General features: G+C 37.7%; 2 protein-coding genes across 4 annotated transcripts; one reads left to right on the plus strand and one right to left on the minus strand.

Moving 5' to 3' along the window:
* Nucleotides 1–4,292: 4,292 nt before the first annotated feature.
* Nucleotides 4,293–10,316, plus strand: LOC137728851 (peroxisomal fatty acid beta-oxidation multifunctional protein AIM1). 2 transcript variants are annotated; one of them, XM_068467639.2, is made up of 18 exons: nucleotides 4,293–4,614; nucleotides 4,708–4,779; nucleotides 5,154–5,216; nucleotides 5,320–5,376; nucleotides 5,491–5,558; nucleotides 5,676–5,757; nucleotides 5,847–5,902; nucleotides 6,126–6,428; nucleotides 6,541–6,627; nucleotides 7,007–7,181; nucleotides 7,642–7,763; nucleotides 8,021–8,184; nucleotides 8,400–8,654; nucleotides 8,809–8,930; nucleotides 9,025–9,146; nucleotides 9,306–9,454; nucleotides 9,780–9,918; nucleotides 10,044–10,316. In XM_068467639.2, the coding sequence occupies exons 1-18, from the start codon at nucleotides 4,491–4,493 to the stop codon at nucleotides 10,086–10,088; spliced, it is 2,205 nt and encodes a 734-aa protein (XP_068323740.1). In that variant the 5' UTR covers nucleotides 4,293–4,490; the 3' UTR covers nucleotides 10,089–10,316. The 2 variants fall into 2 exon arrangements, with proteins under 2 accessions (XP_068323740.1, XP_088541219.1); XM_088685093.1 differs by having other exon boundaries at nucleotides 4,353–4,614; nucleotides 9,780–10,097.
* A 507-nt stretch (nucleotides 10,317–10,823) lies between these two features.
* Nucleotides 10,824–16,309, minus strand: LOC137711183 (protein tesmin/TSO1-like CXC 6). Of its 2 annotated transcripts, XM_068450396.2 has the most exons (8): nucleotides 15,427–16,309; nucleotides 14,489–14,596; nucleotides 14,092–14,269; nucleotides 13,141–13,500; nucleotides 12,694–12,794; nucleotides 12,530–12,624; nucleotides 11,720–12,124; nucleotides 10,824–11,548 (listed from the first exon to the last, which is right to left on the minus strand). In XM_068450396.2, exons 1-8 carry the CDS (start codon nucleotides 15,723–15,725, stop codon nucleotides 11,304–11,306), a joined length of 1,791 nt encoding a protein of 596 aa, XP_068306497.1. In that variant the 5' UTR covers nucleotides 15,726–16,309; the 3' UTR covers nucleotides 10,824–11,303. The 2 variants fall into 2 exon arrangements, with proteins under 2 accessions (XP_068306497.1, XP_088541220.1); XM_088685094.1 differs by lacking the exon at nucleotides 14,489–14,596 and having other exon boundaries at nucleotides 15,427–16,061.
* Nucleotides 16,310–17,909: the final 1,600 nt, after the last annotated feature.

Raw genomic sequence — 17,909 nt, forward strand, 5'->3', positions numbered from 1 at the left:
AACAATAGCTGGGTTTGGGATGATCATCATCATGAAGCTGTCATAGCAGATTTGGAATGGGATGATGATGAAGACACAACAAGTGAAGCTAATGAGGTTGACAGTGAGGGAGGAGATGAAGATGGATTCGATGGAAATGATAATGATACAAGCAACAATAGTGGATCAGATGAAGTCTCAGAAGCAAATTAATCCAGTTCAGAAGAAAGAAGACCTAGAAATCTGCCAGTATGGATGCGGGATTATATGACAGGAGAAGGTTTATCTGAAGAAGAGGAAGCCACGATGCATTTGGTTCTTCTTGCGAGTAGTGATCCAGTTCATTACAATGAAGCTGTGAAAAATGCCAAATGGAGGAAAGCTATGGATGTTGAGGTAGCAGTTATTGAGAAGAACAATACTTGGGAATTGACAGATCTACCTCAAAGAGGGAAGATAATTGGAGTTAAATGGGTTTACAAGACTAAACTGAATGAAATGGAGAGGTGGACAAGTACAAAGCTCGGTTGGTGGCAAAGGGGTATGCTCAAGAATATGAGGTTGATTATGCTGAAGTTTTTGCTCCTGTGGCTAGGTTAGATACCATTCGAATTGTGATTGCACTTGCTGCTCAAAGGGAATGGACAATTCATCAAATGGACGTGAAAAATGCTTTCTTACATGGGGAAATCAACGAAGAAGTATTTGTGGAACAACCACCTGGGTATGTGCAGAGAGGTAAGGAGCATAAAGTTTACAAATTAAGGAAATCTTTATATGGACTTAAACAAGCCCCTCGTGCTTGGTATAGTCGTATAGAAGCTTATTTCTTGAAGGAAGGGTTTGTGAAGTGTCCCCATGAACACACTTTGTTCATCAAAGCAGGAGATGGAGGTAACATTCTCATTGTTTGTCTTTATGTTGATGATCTCATTTATATTGGCAATGGTGAAAGCATGTTCAGTAAGTTTAAGCAGTCGATGATGAATGAGTTTGAAATGACTGATCTTGGTAAGATGAGATACTTCCTTAAAATTGAAGTATTGCAGAAACCAGATGGAATATTCATCTGTCAAAAGAAATATGCTCAGGAAGTGTTGGAGAGGTTTAATATGGGGAATTGCAATCCAGTGCATAATCCTATTGTTCCAGGTACCAAGCTAACGAAGGGCCTGATTGGTGAGAGGGTCGACAACATTTACTACAAACAAATTGTGGGGAGTCTCATGTATCTCACAGCCACTCGGCCTGACACTATGTTTGTGGTAAGTTTAATTAGCAGGTTTATGGAAGGTCCAACAGAAATGCACTTGGCAGCAACAAAAAGGGTTTTGAGATATGTAAAAGGCACGATCGGCCTTGGAGTTTTTTACAGAAAGGGAGAACATGCTGAGCTCAGAGGCTATACAGACAGTGATTATGCAGGTGACTTGGACGATAGAAAGAGTACATCAGGATATTTGTTCATGTTAGGTTCATGAGTTGTGTGTTGGTCTTCCAAGAAACAACCGGTGGTTACACTATCAACAACTGAAGCTGAATTCATTGCAGCAGCTTCATCTGCTTGTCAGGCAACCTGGTTAAGAAGGATAATGAATGACTTAGGTCAGGTTCAGCAAACTTTACAACGATTTTCTGTGATAATAGTTCAGCAATAAAGCTCTCCAAGAATCCTGTGCTGCATGGTCGAAGCAAGCACATAGATGTACGGTTCCACTTCCTTCGTGAGCTAACTAAGGATGAAATTGTGCAACTGGTTTATTGCAACACTCAGGAGCAAATAGCAGACATACTAACCAAGCCATTGAAGACTGATGCCTTCCTGAAGTTGCAGGAGTCTATGAGAGTGTGTTTGGAATCAGATGTAAACTGATTGCTTAGCAGTCAGTTTAAGGGAGGATGTTAGAAGTAGTGGTTTTATCCACTACGTAAGTTTAGGGTTAATTATGTAAGCAGTTTCAACTACATGGTGAAATAAACCCTAGAATCTAGGGATCAGTTTTTCCTTCAGACTTAGTCTTCTACCACGTTTAGGTTTATGTTCAACGTGGGCTGCATGGTTTTCATTCAGTTACTGTGTAAGGCTTATATGAAGCTTGTTTGTTCTTCGTTTAATATTAAGGTGATTTCTTATAGCTTGCAAAAGATCTCTGTTGACAAAACTCAGATTTAACAGGATTTGCATATTGTTAGGAGGAAACGGGCGTCGTGGCGACTATTTGCTTCGATTGTCGCCGTGACCGCCATGGATGACAAGCTCTTGCAAGCTTCAATTCCCAATGCTTCAACCCACAGTGCATCAAGGCCTCCAATACCCACTCCCAATTTTGGTCTCCCTCACCATTTTTAACATGCCTGAACAATTTTTTTCTGATCAAATCCACCAAGAACTTTCCAAGTTTCTTCTTCTTCTTCTGCAACCTCTCCCATCGTTTTTGTTTTTTTTTATGGGATGTAGGACTGTCTCTGGATTTTTTTTATTTTGTTTTCACTGCAATTAGTTGTCAATTTGGCCTTGTATATTGGTGTAACTCAACTCTTTGACGGGAAAGATAGAAAATTCAATATTTTGATTCTTTGGTATTCGACATGATATCTGATTTTTGGCTTTTTATTTATTTATTTTTATAGAGTGTATTCTACCTTTTTAGACAATAAAGTGGAAGTTCTTATAATTAAAAATAAAAATTTAGTCCTACCTAATCCAGCACTGCACTAAATGTTTCATAATTCTTATACTACTTAGTTCATATCAAGCCAGTTCAGTTTAGTCCCTAATGCTAATTCAGTCTGAGATAGTCTGATGTATGTAATAAACGCACCATTAGTTCATTGCACATAAAACTCTTTTTTTTTTTTTAATAAAATTAGGTGAGTAAAAAATATCTAACTTATAGTCTAACTTAGAAGTTTTAGGTCTAATTTCTTTATTTAAAAAAAAAAAAAAAGTCGAGATTTTCATAGTCTTACATAGAAATTAGAAGTATGGAGTATTATCAAGTTCAAATTCCCAATCACTACTTCATTTGCCATCAAATCAATTTTATTCCTAACTCTCATTGTCATCTTGCAAAATGGTCATACTCAAACTTATGATTTGACCATGTTTTTTATTTTTTTACATGTACACTGACAATTTGGGCAAAACCCTGAGCACATGTTCCGGGCCTCCCCAGCCCTCTTATTTTGTATGTACCCATAAATCCGCCCGAGAAAGGTAGGTGGGCGAATGAAAGCTACCGGGCTGCCTAAAAAATGCAACAACCACTTGACTTCAACCTTGTGCGCATGACATTTTCTCAAAAATAAAACTTTGTATGAGCTCTTTGCTAAAATTATTATAACTTTTAAGAGCATATTCGAAGGAGATGCCAAAATGTACACAAAATTTATAACAGTAAAAAAATATCACACTAATATTCTCTAACTGAAGTGTTAAATCCTATGTGACGATGATATAGATTAGCAGCAAAAGAGGTTACTGTCAAATTTGACAGTAGCTTCAAATGTTTTTTATTATTAATTTTTAAAAGTATTTTATTAATTTTTAATTAGTTTAATCATTTATTATAATTAATATTGAGTTGACCGATTCAATTATCATACTTTTTTCTTATTTTCAATCAAGAAATGTGAAAAGATTATTGATTAAACTTTAAATGTTCTTTATTAAATTTTAATTAGTTTAATAATTTATTTTATAAATAATAAAATAATATTTTAATTTGACATATCGATTGGAGAACAAAACTTTAAAAAGATGTTAAAGTGCTACATAAGCTGTCAAAATTTGACATCTCCTTTTAAAATGCGTTTGAAGATGATCGAAGGAATTAAAATAAATAGACTATTGAATGAAATTTTAAAAATATGTATTATTTGATCTAATGATCTTTATAGGAAAGATTCGGAGAAGATGCCGATTCGGATTCAACAACCAAGGGATTAATTTTCTACCTGCCACAGTGCCACTGGGTAACTGTTCACATACATCGCCCCGACCGACACTATTATTTTAATCAAGTAACGACACCCCCGAAAGAATATGAAAGCAGGAGTACTATTTTCTCTCCTTCTAATCCTTCATTTCTCTTTATTTGAATAGTTACAATTGAGCTACATCAACGGTTATGATTTAGTTATGCTTATATTGATTTTTTTATAAAAATAATAAGATAAAAAATAATAAGTGAGATGAGGTAAGAGAAGTGGATGAGTATAGGGTGATGAGAATAGTCTCTTTCTAAGCCTTTTTTATTTTATTTGAACTGTTATAATTTAACTATATCAACGGTTATGATTTAGTCATGTTTATATTGATTTTTTTATAAAAATAATAAGATAAAAAATAATAAGTGAGATATGTGAGAGAAGTGGATGAGAATTGGAGGCAGAATCCTCCTCCATAAAAGCACCCATGCTCTCTGATCTCGTCAACCTCTCTCTCTGTCTCCCCTGTAATTCTCCTTATCTTCATCACGCTGCCCTAGGGGACTCTGGTTCGTGAATCCATGGCGAGGGGGACTCTGGTTAGTGGATCCATGGCGAAGGTCAAGGTCACCTTGGAGGTCGGAAACGACGGCGTTGCAGTTATCACCATCTTCAATCCCCCTGTCAACGCCTTGGCCATACCCAGTAATCCAGCTAGCTTCGCTCCTTCTTTTTCAAAATTCAACGATTCGTAATTTGTTTTTTGATTTTTTGGGTTCTTTTTTGGTGATTATGCAGTTATAGCTGGCTTGAATGAGAAGTTCGAGGAGGCTGGGAGGCGAAATGACGTGAAGGCTATCGTTTTGACTGGTAATTCAGCTTGGATCCCTACTCTTTGGGCTGGTTTGGTATTGCTGTGTTTTGAAAGAAAACTGCATTTGCAGTGATGTGAGAATAAGCTCACTTCACGTTTCAGCATTTTTTCGTCTAAAACTGTGAAAATAAGCTGTTTTTAAGTGTTTACCAAACATGTTTTTGAGCTCAGTTTTTTTTGATACCCACTTTTTAAAAAGCACCTCAAATCAGAACTTAATCGAGTTTTGCTACGATTCGTTTTGTTCGATCCAGTTCAGCCAATTGGAAAATCTGATTTTAGATAATCGAAAGCTTGAATTTTTGTATTCACTTTCTTCGCTTTGTGGATGTTTTGTAATTTTATTTTCTTGTTTTTTTGGTTGATGAAGGCAGTGGAGGAAGGTTTTCGGGTGGTTTCGATATCAATGTTTTCGAGAAGGTTCACGAGACTGGTATGATTGCAATGAACTATGTAGATATCTCTCCATTTGTAGCATTGAGTTACTTGGTGAATGGGTTGAGAACTCACCGTTGTATTGCTGTGTGGTGACGCAGGGGATGTTTCGATCTTGCCTGATGTATCTGTTGACTTTGTGGTCAACACGCTTGAAGGTATTATCCCCAATGTTCTTTTCGAAAAACGTCAATTACTGGCCTCCATTTTTGCTACGCAGAGTTAACATTAACAATCTCGTTAATACTGTTTGTGTGTAACGTGTATAACAGATTCGAAAAAGCCTGTTGTTGCTGCCGTCCAAGGACTTGCACTAGGAGGTGGCTTGGAGTTGGCATTGGTTTGTGCTCCTACTTCCGAGTGGACAATTTCTAGTTGTTAGATTTCATACGTTTGGTGGATAAATTTGCTGTCGGAACTGTTGTGCAATTGCGTCTTATTAGTAAATTTCGTGCAGGGGTGCCACGCACGTATTGCTGCTCCAAAAACACAACTTGGCCTTCCGGAGTTGTCACTTGGAGTGATTCCTGGATTTGGAGGTATAACTTTTATTCTACACAGGAGTAAATTGGACACCAAAATATATTGATTGTTGTACTGAAATGTGAAACTGCTTTTGCTATGTAAGGCACACAACGTCTTCCAAGGCTTGTAGGGCTTCAGAAGGCAATTGAATTGATGCTGGTAATTGGCTCCTCTGCTCATTTTTTTGTTAGAGCTTCATACCCAAATGTTATGAAATAATTTTTCATGTTCGATCTTATAACTACTTATTTAGGTATGTACGCTGAACCCACGTAGTTGTTCACTTGTTTTGAACAGCTTAAAAGCTTTACACAAAATTATTTTGCATTATAAGCTCATCTTGCATTGATTCTAATTTAGTATAGTATGTGGTACATTTCAGTCATCGAAGACAATCCTGTCTGAAGAAGGGGAGAAGCTGGGTCTTATAGATGCTATTGTGTCTCCTCAAGAGTTGCTGAAAGTATCTCGCTCTTGGGCTTTGGAAATTGCAGATAGGCGCAAACCGTGGTTGCGCTCTCTTCACAGGACAGATAAAATTGGATCCCTGTCTGAGGCACGAGAGATACTGAAAGTTGCCCGACAACAAGCCAAGAAGACTGCTCCCAATATGCCTCAGCACCAAGCATGCCTCAATGTGATTGAGGATGGCATTATTCATGGAGGATACAGTGGTGTTTTAACGGTAATTTTTGATATCATTGGCTTTGTTTGTTATACATGTTTAATCGTCTTTTATATGTGTAATGGCATGCACCGGTGCACATATGTTCTAACAAATGAAATTTTTATTTCAGGAGACTAAAGTTTTTAGGGAGTTAGTTCTAGCGGACACTTCAAAAGGTCTTGTCCATGTATTTTTTGCTCAACGCGCAACATCTAAGGTACGATCATGATACACAAGTAGCTTCTTTACTTCTTTTTGTAGTTGTTCTTTTTTACCAGTCCTCTGTCTTTGAGTTGATGACATCTATTGTCAGAATTGGCCTTAAACCAACCCTCTCCTGGCTTCTTAATGAGATTTTTGCCTGTTTGTTTTATGTTCTTCTGTCTGTTGTAAATGGTTCTGCTTGGCTTTCTAAATCCAGTTTTCGCCATGCATCCTTGAGTAATTAAATTTGTGTTGATGCTTTTATGGCATATATCTGGTAATTATTTAATGTGGTGAAGGGTGTTGATTATCTTCTGTTGCTTGGAAGCAGTTTCTACATTCTACCCTCCTTTTCTTTCTTGTTGTATCTACTTAAATTTTAACTTATGCAGGTGCCCAACGTTACTGATGTTGGCCTTAAACCAAGGCAAATAAAGAAAGTTGCTGTTATTGGTGGAGGTCTGATGGGTTCTGGCATTGCTACGGCCCTTCTTGTGAGCAATATATCTGTGGTTCTAAAGGAAGTCAACTCTGAATATCTTCAGAAGGGCATAAAATCGATAGAAGGTGGTTACCTCATTGGCAGAATTCTTGAGATTTAGCATTCTTCTATGAGTTAAGAATGAGGCTTCAGGATTCAGGCTGTAGTACAGCATATAATTTTTTTGCTCTTAATTTTACTATGGCATTTATAGTTTTAGGTGAGCAATGAATATAGTGAAAGATAATTGTCATTAATCTAATAGAATGGTAGTGTTTTATTATGTGCAATATTTTAATAGCATATAAGGGACCTAGATAACATTGTACTTATTTGTGGTTTTAGTAATTTTTTATTTGACTGTTAACTAAGCATTGGATCATGTTTAAATTAACTGGGAATAACAGTCTCTGCTGAGTTTTGTTGCAGATTGGCAATTCACTTGTGTCCAGATAACTAATAAAATAATACTCTGGCATGGTTTTTTATGTATGCACTGGTGATATTAGAAACCTGAAATCTTCTCTTCGTTTTTTGTTTCAACAGGAAATGTTAAAGGCTTAGTAACTAGAAGGAGGCTGACACAGGACAAGGGACAAAAGGCTCTCTCATTGCTGAAGGGTAGTTTGGACTACTCCGACTTCAAAGATGCGGACATGGTCATAGAGGTGGGGTATTATAAAAGGCCAGCTATCTTCAATTTCTATTTTTTCTTTCCTATATTAGGATATTTTTATTAAACCTTCGTCGTTCTGTTAGAGATGGTTTCTGGTGCTCATCTGTATTAACCACCTTTTTGGGGCCTGAAAGCCTGAGCATCTGCTGTCTACTTAATATTTCTGTTGTAATGAAATTGTTAAATCTACATATTACCTCTTGGATTTCTATTTGAAAGTTATTTGATACAATTATTCCTTGTTTGCAGGCTGTCATTGAGAGTGTTCCTCTCAAACAGAAAATTTTTAGTGAACTCGAGAAAGTTTGCCCATCTCACTGCGTCTTGGCTACAAATACATCCACTATTGACCTCAATGTTGTTGGGGAAAAGACAAACTCCCATGATCGCATTGTGGGGGCACATTTTTTCAGGTTATTTTATGCATTTTCTTCCCAGCTGCATACATCTTTTTACCACTCGAAGAAACATGCTTATTTGCCTCTTGAAAACGTCGTGTTTGACAAATGTCTTAATCACCTAAAACCATTTTATTGTTTATCAATTTTTATATATGCACTTATAATTATGGTGGAATGCTTTTTATTTGTACTTTGTACTTAATTTCGCATTGTTCTTTGATGGACAGTCCTGCTCATGTGATGCCTCTTCTTGAAATAGTACGGACAGAGAAGACTTCGGCACAAGTAATTCTTGATCTTTTGACTGTTGGAAAAATAATAAAGAAAGTTCCAGTTGTGGTTGGTAACTGCACAGGCTTTGCAGTCAATCGAGCATTCTTTCCTTACACACAAGGTGCCCATATATTGGTCAATTCAGGTGTGGATGTATTCAGAATTGACAGGGTCATCAGCGATTTTGGCCTACCTATGGGTCCTTTCCAGTAACTTTCTTCCCTTTCACCATACCTAGATTTTTCATGTTTTATTTTGTACATTTTAACGTAGGATCTGGGATTTTTTTAGAAATGTTTTTGCCTACTGATCGTAGAATTAAGAACTACATTGTTAATTATATCTACTGCTCTTGACTTGCAGGCTTCAGGACTTGGCAGGCTATGGAGTAGCCCTTGCAGTTGGAAAGGAATTTTCTGCTGCTTTCCCTGATCGCACATTTAGATCGCCATTGGTTGAGATCTTGATAAAAAATGGACGAAATGGTAATCTTGAACTTCACTAATTTTATTAGGTCTTCGTAGGAGGGTATTGTAACATGTTCTTTATTCTAACTATTTTATGCTTTTGGCATTTCAGGTAAAAACAATGGAAAAGGATATTACATTTATGAGAAGGGTAGCAAGCCAAAACCTGATCCTTCTGTCCTATCACTCATTGAGGAATCTCGACGAGTTACCAACATCATGCCTGGTGGAAAGGTACTTTTGCTTTACATCAGAAAATACATTTCTCATTTATGACAGCAGTACCTTAAAGGGAACACTCTGTATTGCTGTTACAGGCTCAGTAGTTCCTTTAAATAATGCATGCTTTTTGAGGCTGTCATGCTCATCTTGTTTGCTGGTTATGTCTGGCAGCCTTTAACTGTTACAGACCAAGATATTCTGGAGGTGATACTGTTTCCTGTAGTAAATGAGGCATGCCGTATTCTAGACGAAGAAATAGTTATTCGAGCAGCAGACCTTGACATCGCATCTGTTCTTGGGATGAGTTTCCCATCTTACCGGTGAGTTCTATATTGACCTTTGTGTCTGCTATGTTGCAAATATGCGCCTCTACTTTTGCAGCTAATGGAGAGGTCTGATTGTTTGATCTGGACATCCGAGGTGCAGGGCAATGGATCCCTTGCGGGATTAATTGTCCGGACTTGAACACCCCTCTTCTTTTTGTACAATCTCGTTGCAGTTGTGTACTATTGGTGTTTTCACTTGGTTGACAGTAATGACGTTGCTAGTTAATGTGAATGCTTGATTTCACAGTTGGTTGACAGTAATGATGTTGTTAGTTAATGTACATGCTTGATTTCACATCGTCTGTTTGTTATGTGGCAGCGGGGGTATTGTCTTTTGGGCAGATATGGTCGGGCCGAAGCATATATACGCTAGTCTCAAGAAATGGTCCGGAGTATATGGCAACTTTTTCAAACCATCAAGGTTTTTGGAAGAAAGAGCAACAAGAGGGTTGCCGCTGGTAAGAACATCGATTCTTATTTTTGTCTTGAACTTTTCCCCTTTTGGGATTTGAATGAGAAGAAAGAGCAACAAGAGGGTTGCCGCTGGTAAACATGCATAATTTTTTTTGTTCTTGTCCTGCAGAGTGCACCCGTATCGTCATCTGCATCTTCAAGGTCACGCATGTAAGCAGAAAAAGCTTATTTTCAACCGGTTTTCGAGCACATTCAGTATTCAGGGAAATAAGATTCGAGTTAATCGATTAGCACCTGGTTTGCAAAATAAAATGTTAAGTTGTCACCTTTTCTTTACTCCTCTTTCTTTGAGTGAATAGCAATAACGCTTCGAAATGGCGAGGCACTGAACGAGTTTTCGGTCAAGACTTTTTCCTTGAGAAATTAATCGCCTATTGAACTTTGGGTGATGGCGTGACAAATTGTTGATTAAATTCGCACTTAAATTCGGTGCACATATTTAGCATCCCTAACATTATGCCTAGCATTACTCTTTGCCGAAAGTATACTTGAAAATTTTCCGTTCAAACAACCTTTTTGTGTTTTTCGCTAGCATTTAATTTCAAGCTTAAAGGCTCAACAAAAACCATTTCTTAAAATATAAGTACATTTCAGAATGTCTAAATTTATATCCCGCTTGTTTTCCAGCTTCAAAATTCAATGAAATTTTGTCACTTAGTATTACAGTGTAATGGTGTTCCTTTTCACTTGTGAGTGAGATTTCTTAAGTTTGATTCTCGACAAAAGCAAAGATGAGCTGTATTATTGTTAGTCTATTGTGAAGCTAAGCCTACTCCTCACCTTCTTATGGCAGATAATATTGTTTGTTAAAAAGAAAAAAATTTAATGAAATACTAATGTAACTCAATAAATAGTACGATGACTCAATAAATACGCAAAAGATCTTATAAAAATCATTTGTCATCATAAATTGTCAGAGGTTTCAACAAGGTTAATTGTTTAAACACAAGGCGCATAACCACATTAAAAACCTAGTTACATATTATTTCCACCCTTAGTGGTAAATGCTCGTTGTTTCTTTCTCCACATGTGAAAAGATCAAAAAGGGGAAGAAAAAAATAAATTTATCCTAGCATGTAGCAAATACAAGCTGTGATGTTAATTTGTATGTCACGATCTAAAACCGATATCTTGCACAATTACAAGGCTCTGCATTTTACACAACTTCGACCGAAAAACTATGGTTAACGAGCTAAGGAAAAACTAATCTCTAAATATATTAATAACCTTAAAATTAAGAAAAATTAGATACTCCTAAGAGTGGTTAATAACTTCCTAATTACCGGCTTGATGCTGCAACGGAGAGAAATCAAAGCGAGACAATACCTTTGGCAAATCTTGTGTGCTGAAATCTTTTTACATCTCTATTTTAAGCTTTTGGTCTCCCATCTCCGTTTTCCGGATGGGAGGGAGTTTTACTGAGGGCTGATACTGCTGCAGTAACCGTCTGTGATGTCGTTGTCTTGGGTGCAAGTGGAACAGCAGTTCTTGCAACACCATTGCTAATTGGCCCCTGCGGATTCCACGAATCTATTCTTGTGTTTGTACTGCTATTGCTGTCTTGGTCTTTTTGAGTTTCCGCTTCCCTTCTGGCTAAAGATGAGCACTTTGTTTCTGCAGTGTTAAATGGAAGAATCGATGAAAGAAGAATAACCAAATCTCAACATAAATGAACTATGCTGACAGTTTTTTGCCTGAGCAGTGATAAAGGGTTTGGGTATAATTTATGGAAAGCTTTTAACTTTATACTGTAACTAGTCCAGATAAGAAAAGTGATCCACTTGCCTTTTATTTCCCCGAAAGTGATGAGCCTATTAAGACAGTCCCGGAATTTTGTTAAGACAATCTTTTCCTGTTCTGCGTAGACTTCTGTCATTCCTTGTCCATTAGGCAACTGTGAAGATGTGTTACCATCCCCCATTAACCCATTAGGAGACGCCGCTGACATGAACATTGTATCTTGTTCATCACACATCAATGCCAAAGTTCCAGGAGACATCGGCCTCCCCCTCGTTACATCAGCACTGTCTGAATTTGAATCTTCAGGGCTGATTTTATCAGTGTCATTTGCACTAGAACGATCATCAGCCACAGCATTCTGAGCATCAGATTCCTTTTGGCTATGCAACATGTCTTGTGTCGTTGAAGCAAGGGAAGTTTCTGTAGGCTTCTCTGCTGTATTTCTTTGGTCTGTACAGATTGGACAGATTAATGTACAGAATTTGTAGACAAACCCCATTTCTACTAAAACTACTTGAAAAGTGACTACTCGAAGCATCATAATAATAGATGGTTTATAATTGAATTCTCCCTATAATGCCCAATTAGTAGTTAAATGTGTCATTACTAAGACAAAGACGGAGACAAATCAGTATAAAAAAATCAACTATAAAATATACAAACCAAGGCTCTAAGCATCTCCGACGACTAAATTTTTTGTAAACATTATTTGTAGTGCTTCATGCTAAGATGATTTTTTTGTTTAATGAAGAAAATATATATCATTTTAAACACAAGTCTTATAAGTGCAAACACTCATGAAAAACAATGAAATCTGAAAGATAGTAATTCGTCATATGTGAATCAATAAACTACCTGCAAGTGTCTTTGCAGCTTCTTCTGCTACTACAACCAAAACTGAACAGAGTTCCTTCAAGTCCTGTGGTTGGATGATGTCTGCTAGGAGAGACCTTCAACGATCATACATAAATTAGTTTTGAACCACGTCCATTCAGTTTATAACATGAAACCTATTATACCTGTATGTAAACTTAGAAGGGCCTAATCCTGCAGTACCACCAAGGCGATTAACAGGGACTGAAGACTGCGGAGAGGGTGCAGGGGCTCTGATATTGTTTCCCTGAAAATTACATGAAACATGCACTTAGTGATAATTCCCCAAACTAGAATTAAAAAAATAGATAGAAAGAATTATCAAAAATCATTCAGTGTCCACGTTTAAGCACTAAATTCAGTGTCACAAGAAGAAACAAAAAGTATGCGAATCTCACTAAACATGATTTTTACTCATGCTTTTCCAGCAACTGATCTGAAATTAGGTCTGGTAGGTTCATAAAAAATCATCATCTTAATAGGAACATTGGTGAGTTCATCAAAAATCATCATCTTAATAGGAACATTTGTCTGTTTGATCAGCACCAACTAATTTGTCAAAAGTTATTCTTATACCATGAGACTAAATTCACCTGTTGAAACTGTCCGATCCGGTGTATTGATGGATCCTTTGCTGTTGGTCCAAAGAATTCCTGACCTCTTCTTTTTTTGGATACTGGGGGTGATGAAGCATAGCCAGAGGATCCAATAGCTCCAGTAATGGCAGCATTTGCTGCCTGTTGAAGATATACCATGTTGTTGCCATGGTCTCCATGGAATAGTGCTTGTCTCTCTTCACTTCCTTCAAAGTTCTTGCAGTCCATGCACTTGCAGTTCTCCGAGCAGAGAATGTTGGCTTGGAAGCATTCACAGTATTTCTTCAGACACCCTGATTTCTTGCAATGGCATCCTTTGTTGTGCTTCCCCAAAATCAAAACCTCTCCTGCTTCCTCCTAATGTTTCCAGACCAGACACATTCTTGTCAACAATGTCTAATGTAGGGTACTATAATTAGAAACACCAATAGCAGAAATATTTAATATAATTCTAATTAGAAGGTGTTGAATTTAATGCTGTACCAAAGTAAAACCAGTAATTCACTTCCATCCAGGCCATTTCTTGTGACGGCAAGGAAATAAAAACCATACATGATTCACCATAAATGGAAAGGCAACATACACCACAAGCTCATAAATCATTCAAAAGAAATTGGACATGTAATGATATTTCATACACTCCTAAACCGCGACATCACTTTCAAAATGAAGGTGACAGGCAGACCAAAATTCCATATTAGATGAAACCAGCAAAATGAAGGGAAAGTATACATCTTGAATGCTCTCGTGACTTTAGAACCATCATAAAAGGTAAAAATAGAAAACACTACAATGACAGCACACATATTAAAGAGATCTCTTTCTGTAACATTGACAACTGCAACTCACAAAAGGCAAACAGTTGAACTTCAGTTTGTTGAACAAATAATACAATATCAAAAGATGCATCATGTCTGAAACTAGGCCATCAAACCAAGAGATATATACCCGAGTATCCTTTGCTCCATGAGGGCTACTCGCAATTTTAGGCCTGAATGCATTTGGATTACGCTCCAAAGTAGCTTCAATTGCATCATTCCTAGCACCTTCATTTTCAACATTATTGCAACAGTTTACGCAGTTGCACCCGTCACAGTAAATTCCAGATGCAAAACACTCACAATACCTGGTCATAAAATAACAACGTTATTGCAACAGTTTACAGAGTTGCAACCTACCTAAACCTTTTGATGCACAAAAGTCATGTAAATTGGCAATTCTTGCATGACAACTGAGAACTACCAGAGAAAATCAAATGAACCATGAAATCTGTAACAAATCATCAAATCCTGGAAGGAATGGTTTTCATACTAACCAACCGAGTGCACAGATGATATGCACTTACAGCTTTAAGCAGCGAGAGTGTTTACAGTTACACTGTTTTTGCTTCTTAGGAGTACCATCTTTTGCATCAACATTGGGTCTTGGTCTCGATTTTGGGGATTCTGGTTTCCTAAGAAAGCAAAATAATAGTGTTTAGTGCTTACAATATAAATAAAACAGCTTGAGGTTGCACATGTGGATTCTTACTCTTAGGCATACTGGTCTGTTCAGATGTATATGTGCAATAACAACAACAAAACTCAAGCTTTACAAAGTTTAGTAAATGAATTGAAGGACAAAGGCAGATCATTGATCAGAGCCTTATTATCACCAAAGCCAGAATTACAACTCAAATTCCAAAATCTCGAACTCAGTTCAATGAATGTTGCATAAAACAAAAGTCATACTCAAATCAGTAAGGTTATGAGCTTTTGTAAATCGAAATTCAGATGAAGAGAGATCCTTGATATCAAACTAAAACATTTGCAATAAAACTGAACTATCAGAACAATGTCAACTCATCAAATTCAATTATTCCAGAAATGCAAATGCAATTCTCCCATTCGTTTACAAATGCCCACGTTAAACAAACCGAACTTTAGCAAAGCTAATGGCAAAAATCCCATTAAAACTTACCCAAAATCAATCCGTCAAACAAAGATTGAAACATTGTTTCTTACACCCGAAAACACACCAGCTCCGAAACTACCCTCCATAGAAAACCAATCAAATCACCTCAAAAAAAAAAATTAAAAATTAAAAAAAATTAAAAAAAATTAAAAAAAACCAATCAAATCACCTCCAATTTTGAGAACTATTCCCACATTTCCTCACAATCCAAAATCCAAATTCTCAACCGAAATTCAACTACGAAGCCATAAAATTAACAAGCAGCAGAATTTTCCAATTCCAAACAAATTAAACTTATTCGCATATCCCCTCGAAAAGCTACAAACTTACACAAGCTTCAGTGTATGCGGCTGCTGCGGCACCAACACCGGTACCGGCACCGGCACGGACACCACGGGGGGCTTTGGCAGACTCGGCGGCACCGCCTCGGTTGGCAGTGGTGGCTTAGGGAGCTCCGGCACCGCCACACTCGCCGGAGCGCTACCAACCCCGGTGAAATCGAGCTGCCTCGCAAGCTTCTTCGCCGGGACATCGTTCATCGAGGACGAGGACGACGTCGTGGCAGTGCCCGCTGCCGCATCCGATTGAGCCTTCTTCGGAGCCGAATCGGCCCCGTCACCTTCCCCCATGAAATCCAAAAATTCAAATTTCCAAAATTTCTCCCAAAAGTTTCGAATTTTTCTTCTTCCACAAAAAAACTCAATCCACTGATTACTCTACGATAATTCCTCAAATTTACCCGCTTTCAGATCCGAAACACAATCAGATTCCTCCAGAAGAATTCAAACACTCCGAAACTGCTCGGCCCCGCAGCTCAAGATTTGCGGCAAAGCTCCGCCAGTGGCCACCGGCAATCCAAACGGCGTCGAATTGCGAAACAGAGGCGTCTGCAAAACCGAAAAATTCTAAAGAGAGAATGTAGAGAGAGAAAAATGGAGGCTTTCGAGAGAGGAATTGAGGAGAGTGAAGGGAGCAAAGGGGGCTTTCTTCTGTTCTTCTTCTTTCTACTTCGTCTCTCCTCCCTCTCTCTTCCAGGCTTTTGAAATTTCAATTTCTGCGATTTTTTGACGGTGAGATCGGGACACTAGGTATGATCCGACGGTGCCTGTTGAAATCAACGATCGACGGTGTGAATTCATAGATGAGAATAAGGTCGGCAGTTAACCGTCCGATTCAGTGAGATGCAAATTTTCCACCAAAGTGAAAATTGTGTGAGACTCTGAGTGGAGGCGTCTTAGGAAAATAAAAATCAGGTGCACGCAGCACCAAGGAATAATAACATGTTCACGGTTGGGATTGTGACACCTGTTAGAAAGGTCATCATGAAGTGTAGAGAGATTTTTCAATATGACCGGCAAACGAAATATTACACTACGTGTCATTCTACAAATCGTGAGATATATGGGTTAAAAAGTTAATAACTTAAAAAACAAAATTTCTTATCTCTTACATAAAAACACGTAATGTACTACCTTGTTCCCATCATAATAAAAAATTACTTTGGAGCGTGGAGTGCGTAGTTGGAGAGATCGCGTGGGTGGTGAAAAGACGGGTAAATTTGAAAAAGATTCGGTCCGATAAACGGTGAAAAGTAAAAAGTAACGAAATTATGGAGTTTTGGCGCTAAAAAAGAATTTGCTGACTTCGAGGTGGTTAATCGGGATTGGAAAATTGGTGGGGTCCAGGGTTAACATGTCTGTGTGATCTTTGATTTGTGATTGGTGAATTATTTTTAGTTTGGTACGATGCACGAAATGGACGGACAGGATGTGAAAGACAAGAATAAGAATCCTCGACCGAAGAAACAAAGAGCGTGCAAACACCAACAACTAGAAGAAATAAATAATGTGAATAATTTGAACTTGTGTTTCTAAAGTTCCAAATTAATTACGAAACGTTTTATTATTGAAATAATTGGAGATCTTTGATTCCATACTTGCGAGAAATTTTTTCAGATAGATCGGCACGTTAGATCACTTGGAGTTTTCAATTAATACAATTTTAATATGTGTCTATTTTATTATTGAAATAAAAAAATTGCTATGTTTTGATATTTATGATAAGCATTAATAAACAAAATTCATAATATACCCTTATAGTTCAAAGAGAAAGAAGTCAGAAAACTCTCCGACTACCCTTTCCGACGCCAACCACCCATTCTATCAGAAACCAACCACCTCCATCGCCGCTCTATGATTCCACAGGCGACACTCCATATATTCTCTCTTCCTCTTTTTCTTTCCCCCTTTCTCTCTCGTTCTCCCCCACCCTATCAAAAACCACCCACCTCCATCGACCCAAATTTTCCGTCTTCGACCTCTGATTTAAGATCTGTCTTTCGGCATCTCTTATGTCCATCTCAGAAAGAGTACAAGAAGGAGGACAAAATATTGAGATGAAAAAGAAAGGAAGAGAGAAACGTGTGGGGAAGGGAAGGATGAGTCGAGGTGGGGTGGGGTGGACGATGCAAGTCTCTGGCAAGGCATCGGCCAATGGGGGAGGCATGGGGGGAGAAGGGTGTGGGAGGTGATTTGGAGACTGTGAATACAAGGAGTCGGTTTAATTTTGTTTTTTTAATTAATTGTATTTATGCTATAAGAATACAGGTGTCAACAGGTCATTAGTGGGGAACACCACCTGTAATGTTGAGGTGTGTGTTCCAATCACATGAAAAAATTTCTCCATACGTGCAATGGGAAATTAAATGCACTAAACCTTTTGTATTAATTATAACAGTTTTCCAATAATATTGGACCAATATTTCTCCAAAAGAAAACTATAAATAACTCAATTAACATTCATTCCCAAAGATA

The sequence above is a fragment of the Pyrus communis genome, chromosome 15 (genome assembly GCF_041283825.1).
Source record: "Pyrus communis isolate YQ-2024b chromosome 15, ASM4128382v1, whole genome shotgun sequence".
Taxonomy (NCBI): domain Eukaryota; kingdom Viridiplantae; phylum Streptophyta; class Magnoliopsida; order Rosales; family Rosaceae; genus Pyrus; species Pyrus communis.

What these genes read in the sequence shown, in the direction of transcription:
- LOC137728851 (XM_088685093.1), top strand. Translation starts at nt 4,491, where the DNA reads ATGGCGAGGGGGACTCTGGTTAGTGGATCCATGGCGAAGGTCAAGGTC. An exon ending in AGTGATTCCTGGATTTGGAG is followed by an intron (nt 5,758 to 5,846) that starts GTATAACTTTTA and finishes TTGCTATGTAAG; the next exon opens with GCACACAACGTCTTCCAAGG. An exon ending in GATACAGTGGTGTTTTAACG is followed by an intron (nt 6,429 to 6,540) that starts GTAATTTTTGAT and finishes TTTTTATTTCAG; the next exon opens with GAGACTAAAGTTTTTAGGGA.
- LOC137711183 (XM_068450396.2), bottom strand. Translation starts at nt 15,725, where the DNA reads ATGGGGGAAGGTGACGGGGCCGATTCGGCTCCGAAGAAGGCTCAATCG. An exon ending in CACTCTCGCTGCTTAAAGCT is followed by an intron (nt 14,270 to 14,488) that starts GTAAGTGCATAT and finishes TTTTATGACCAG; the next exon opens with GTATTGTGAGTGTTTTGCAT. An exon ending in GGATCGGACAGTTTCAACAG is followed by an intron (nt 12,795 to 13,140) that starts GTGAATTTAGTC and finishes TGTAATTTTCAG; the next exon opens with GGAAACAATATCAGAGCCCC.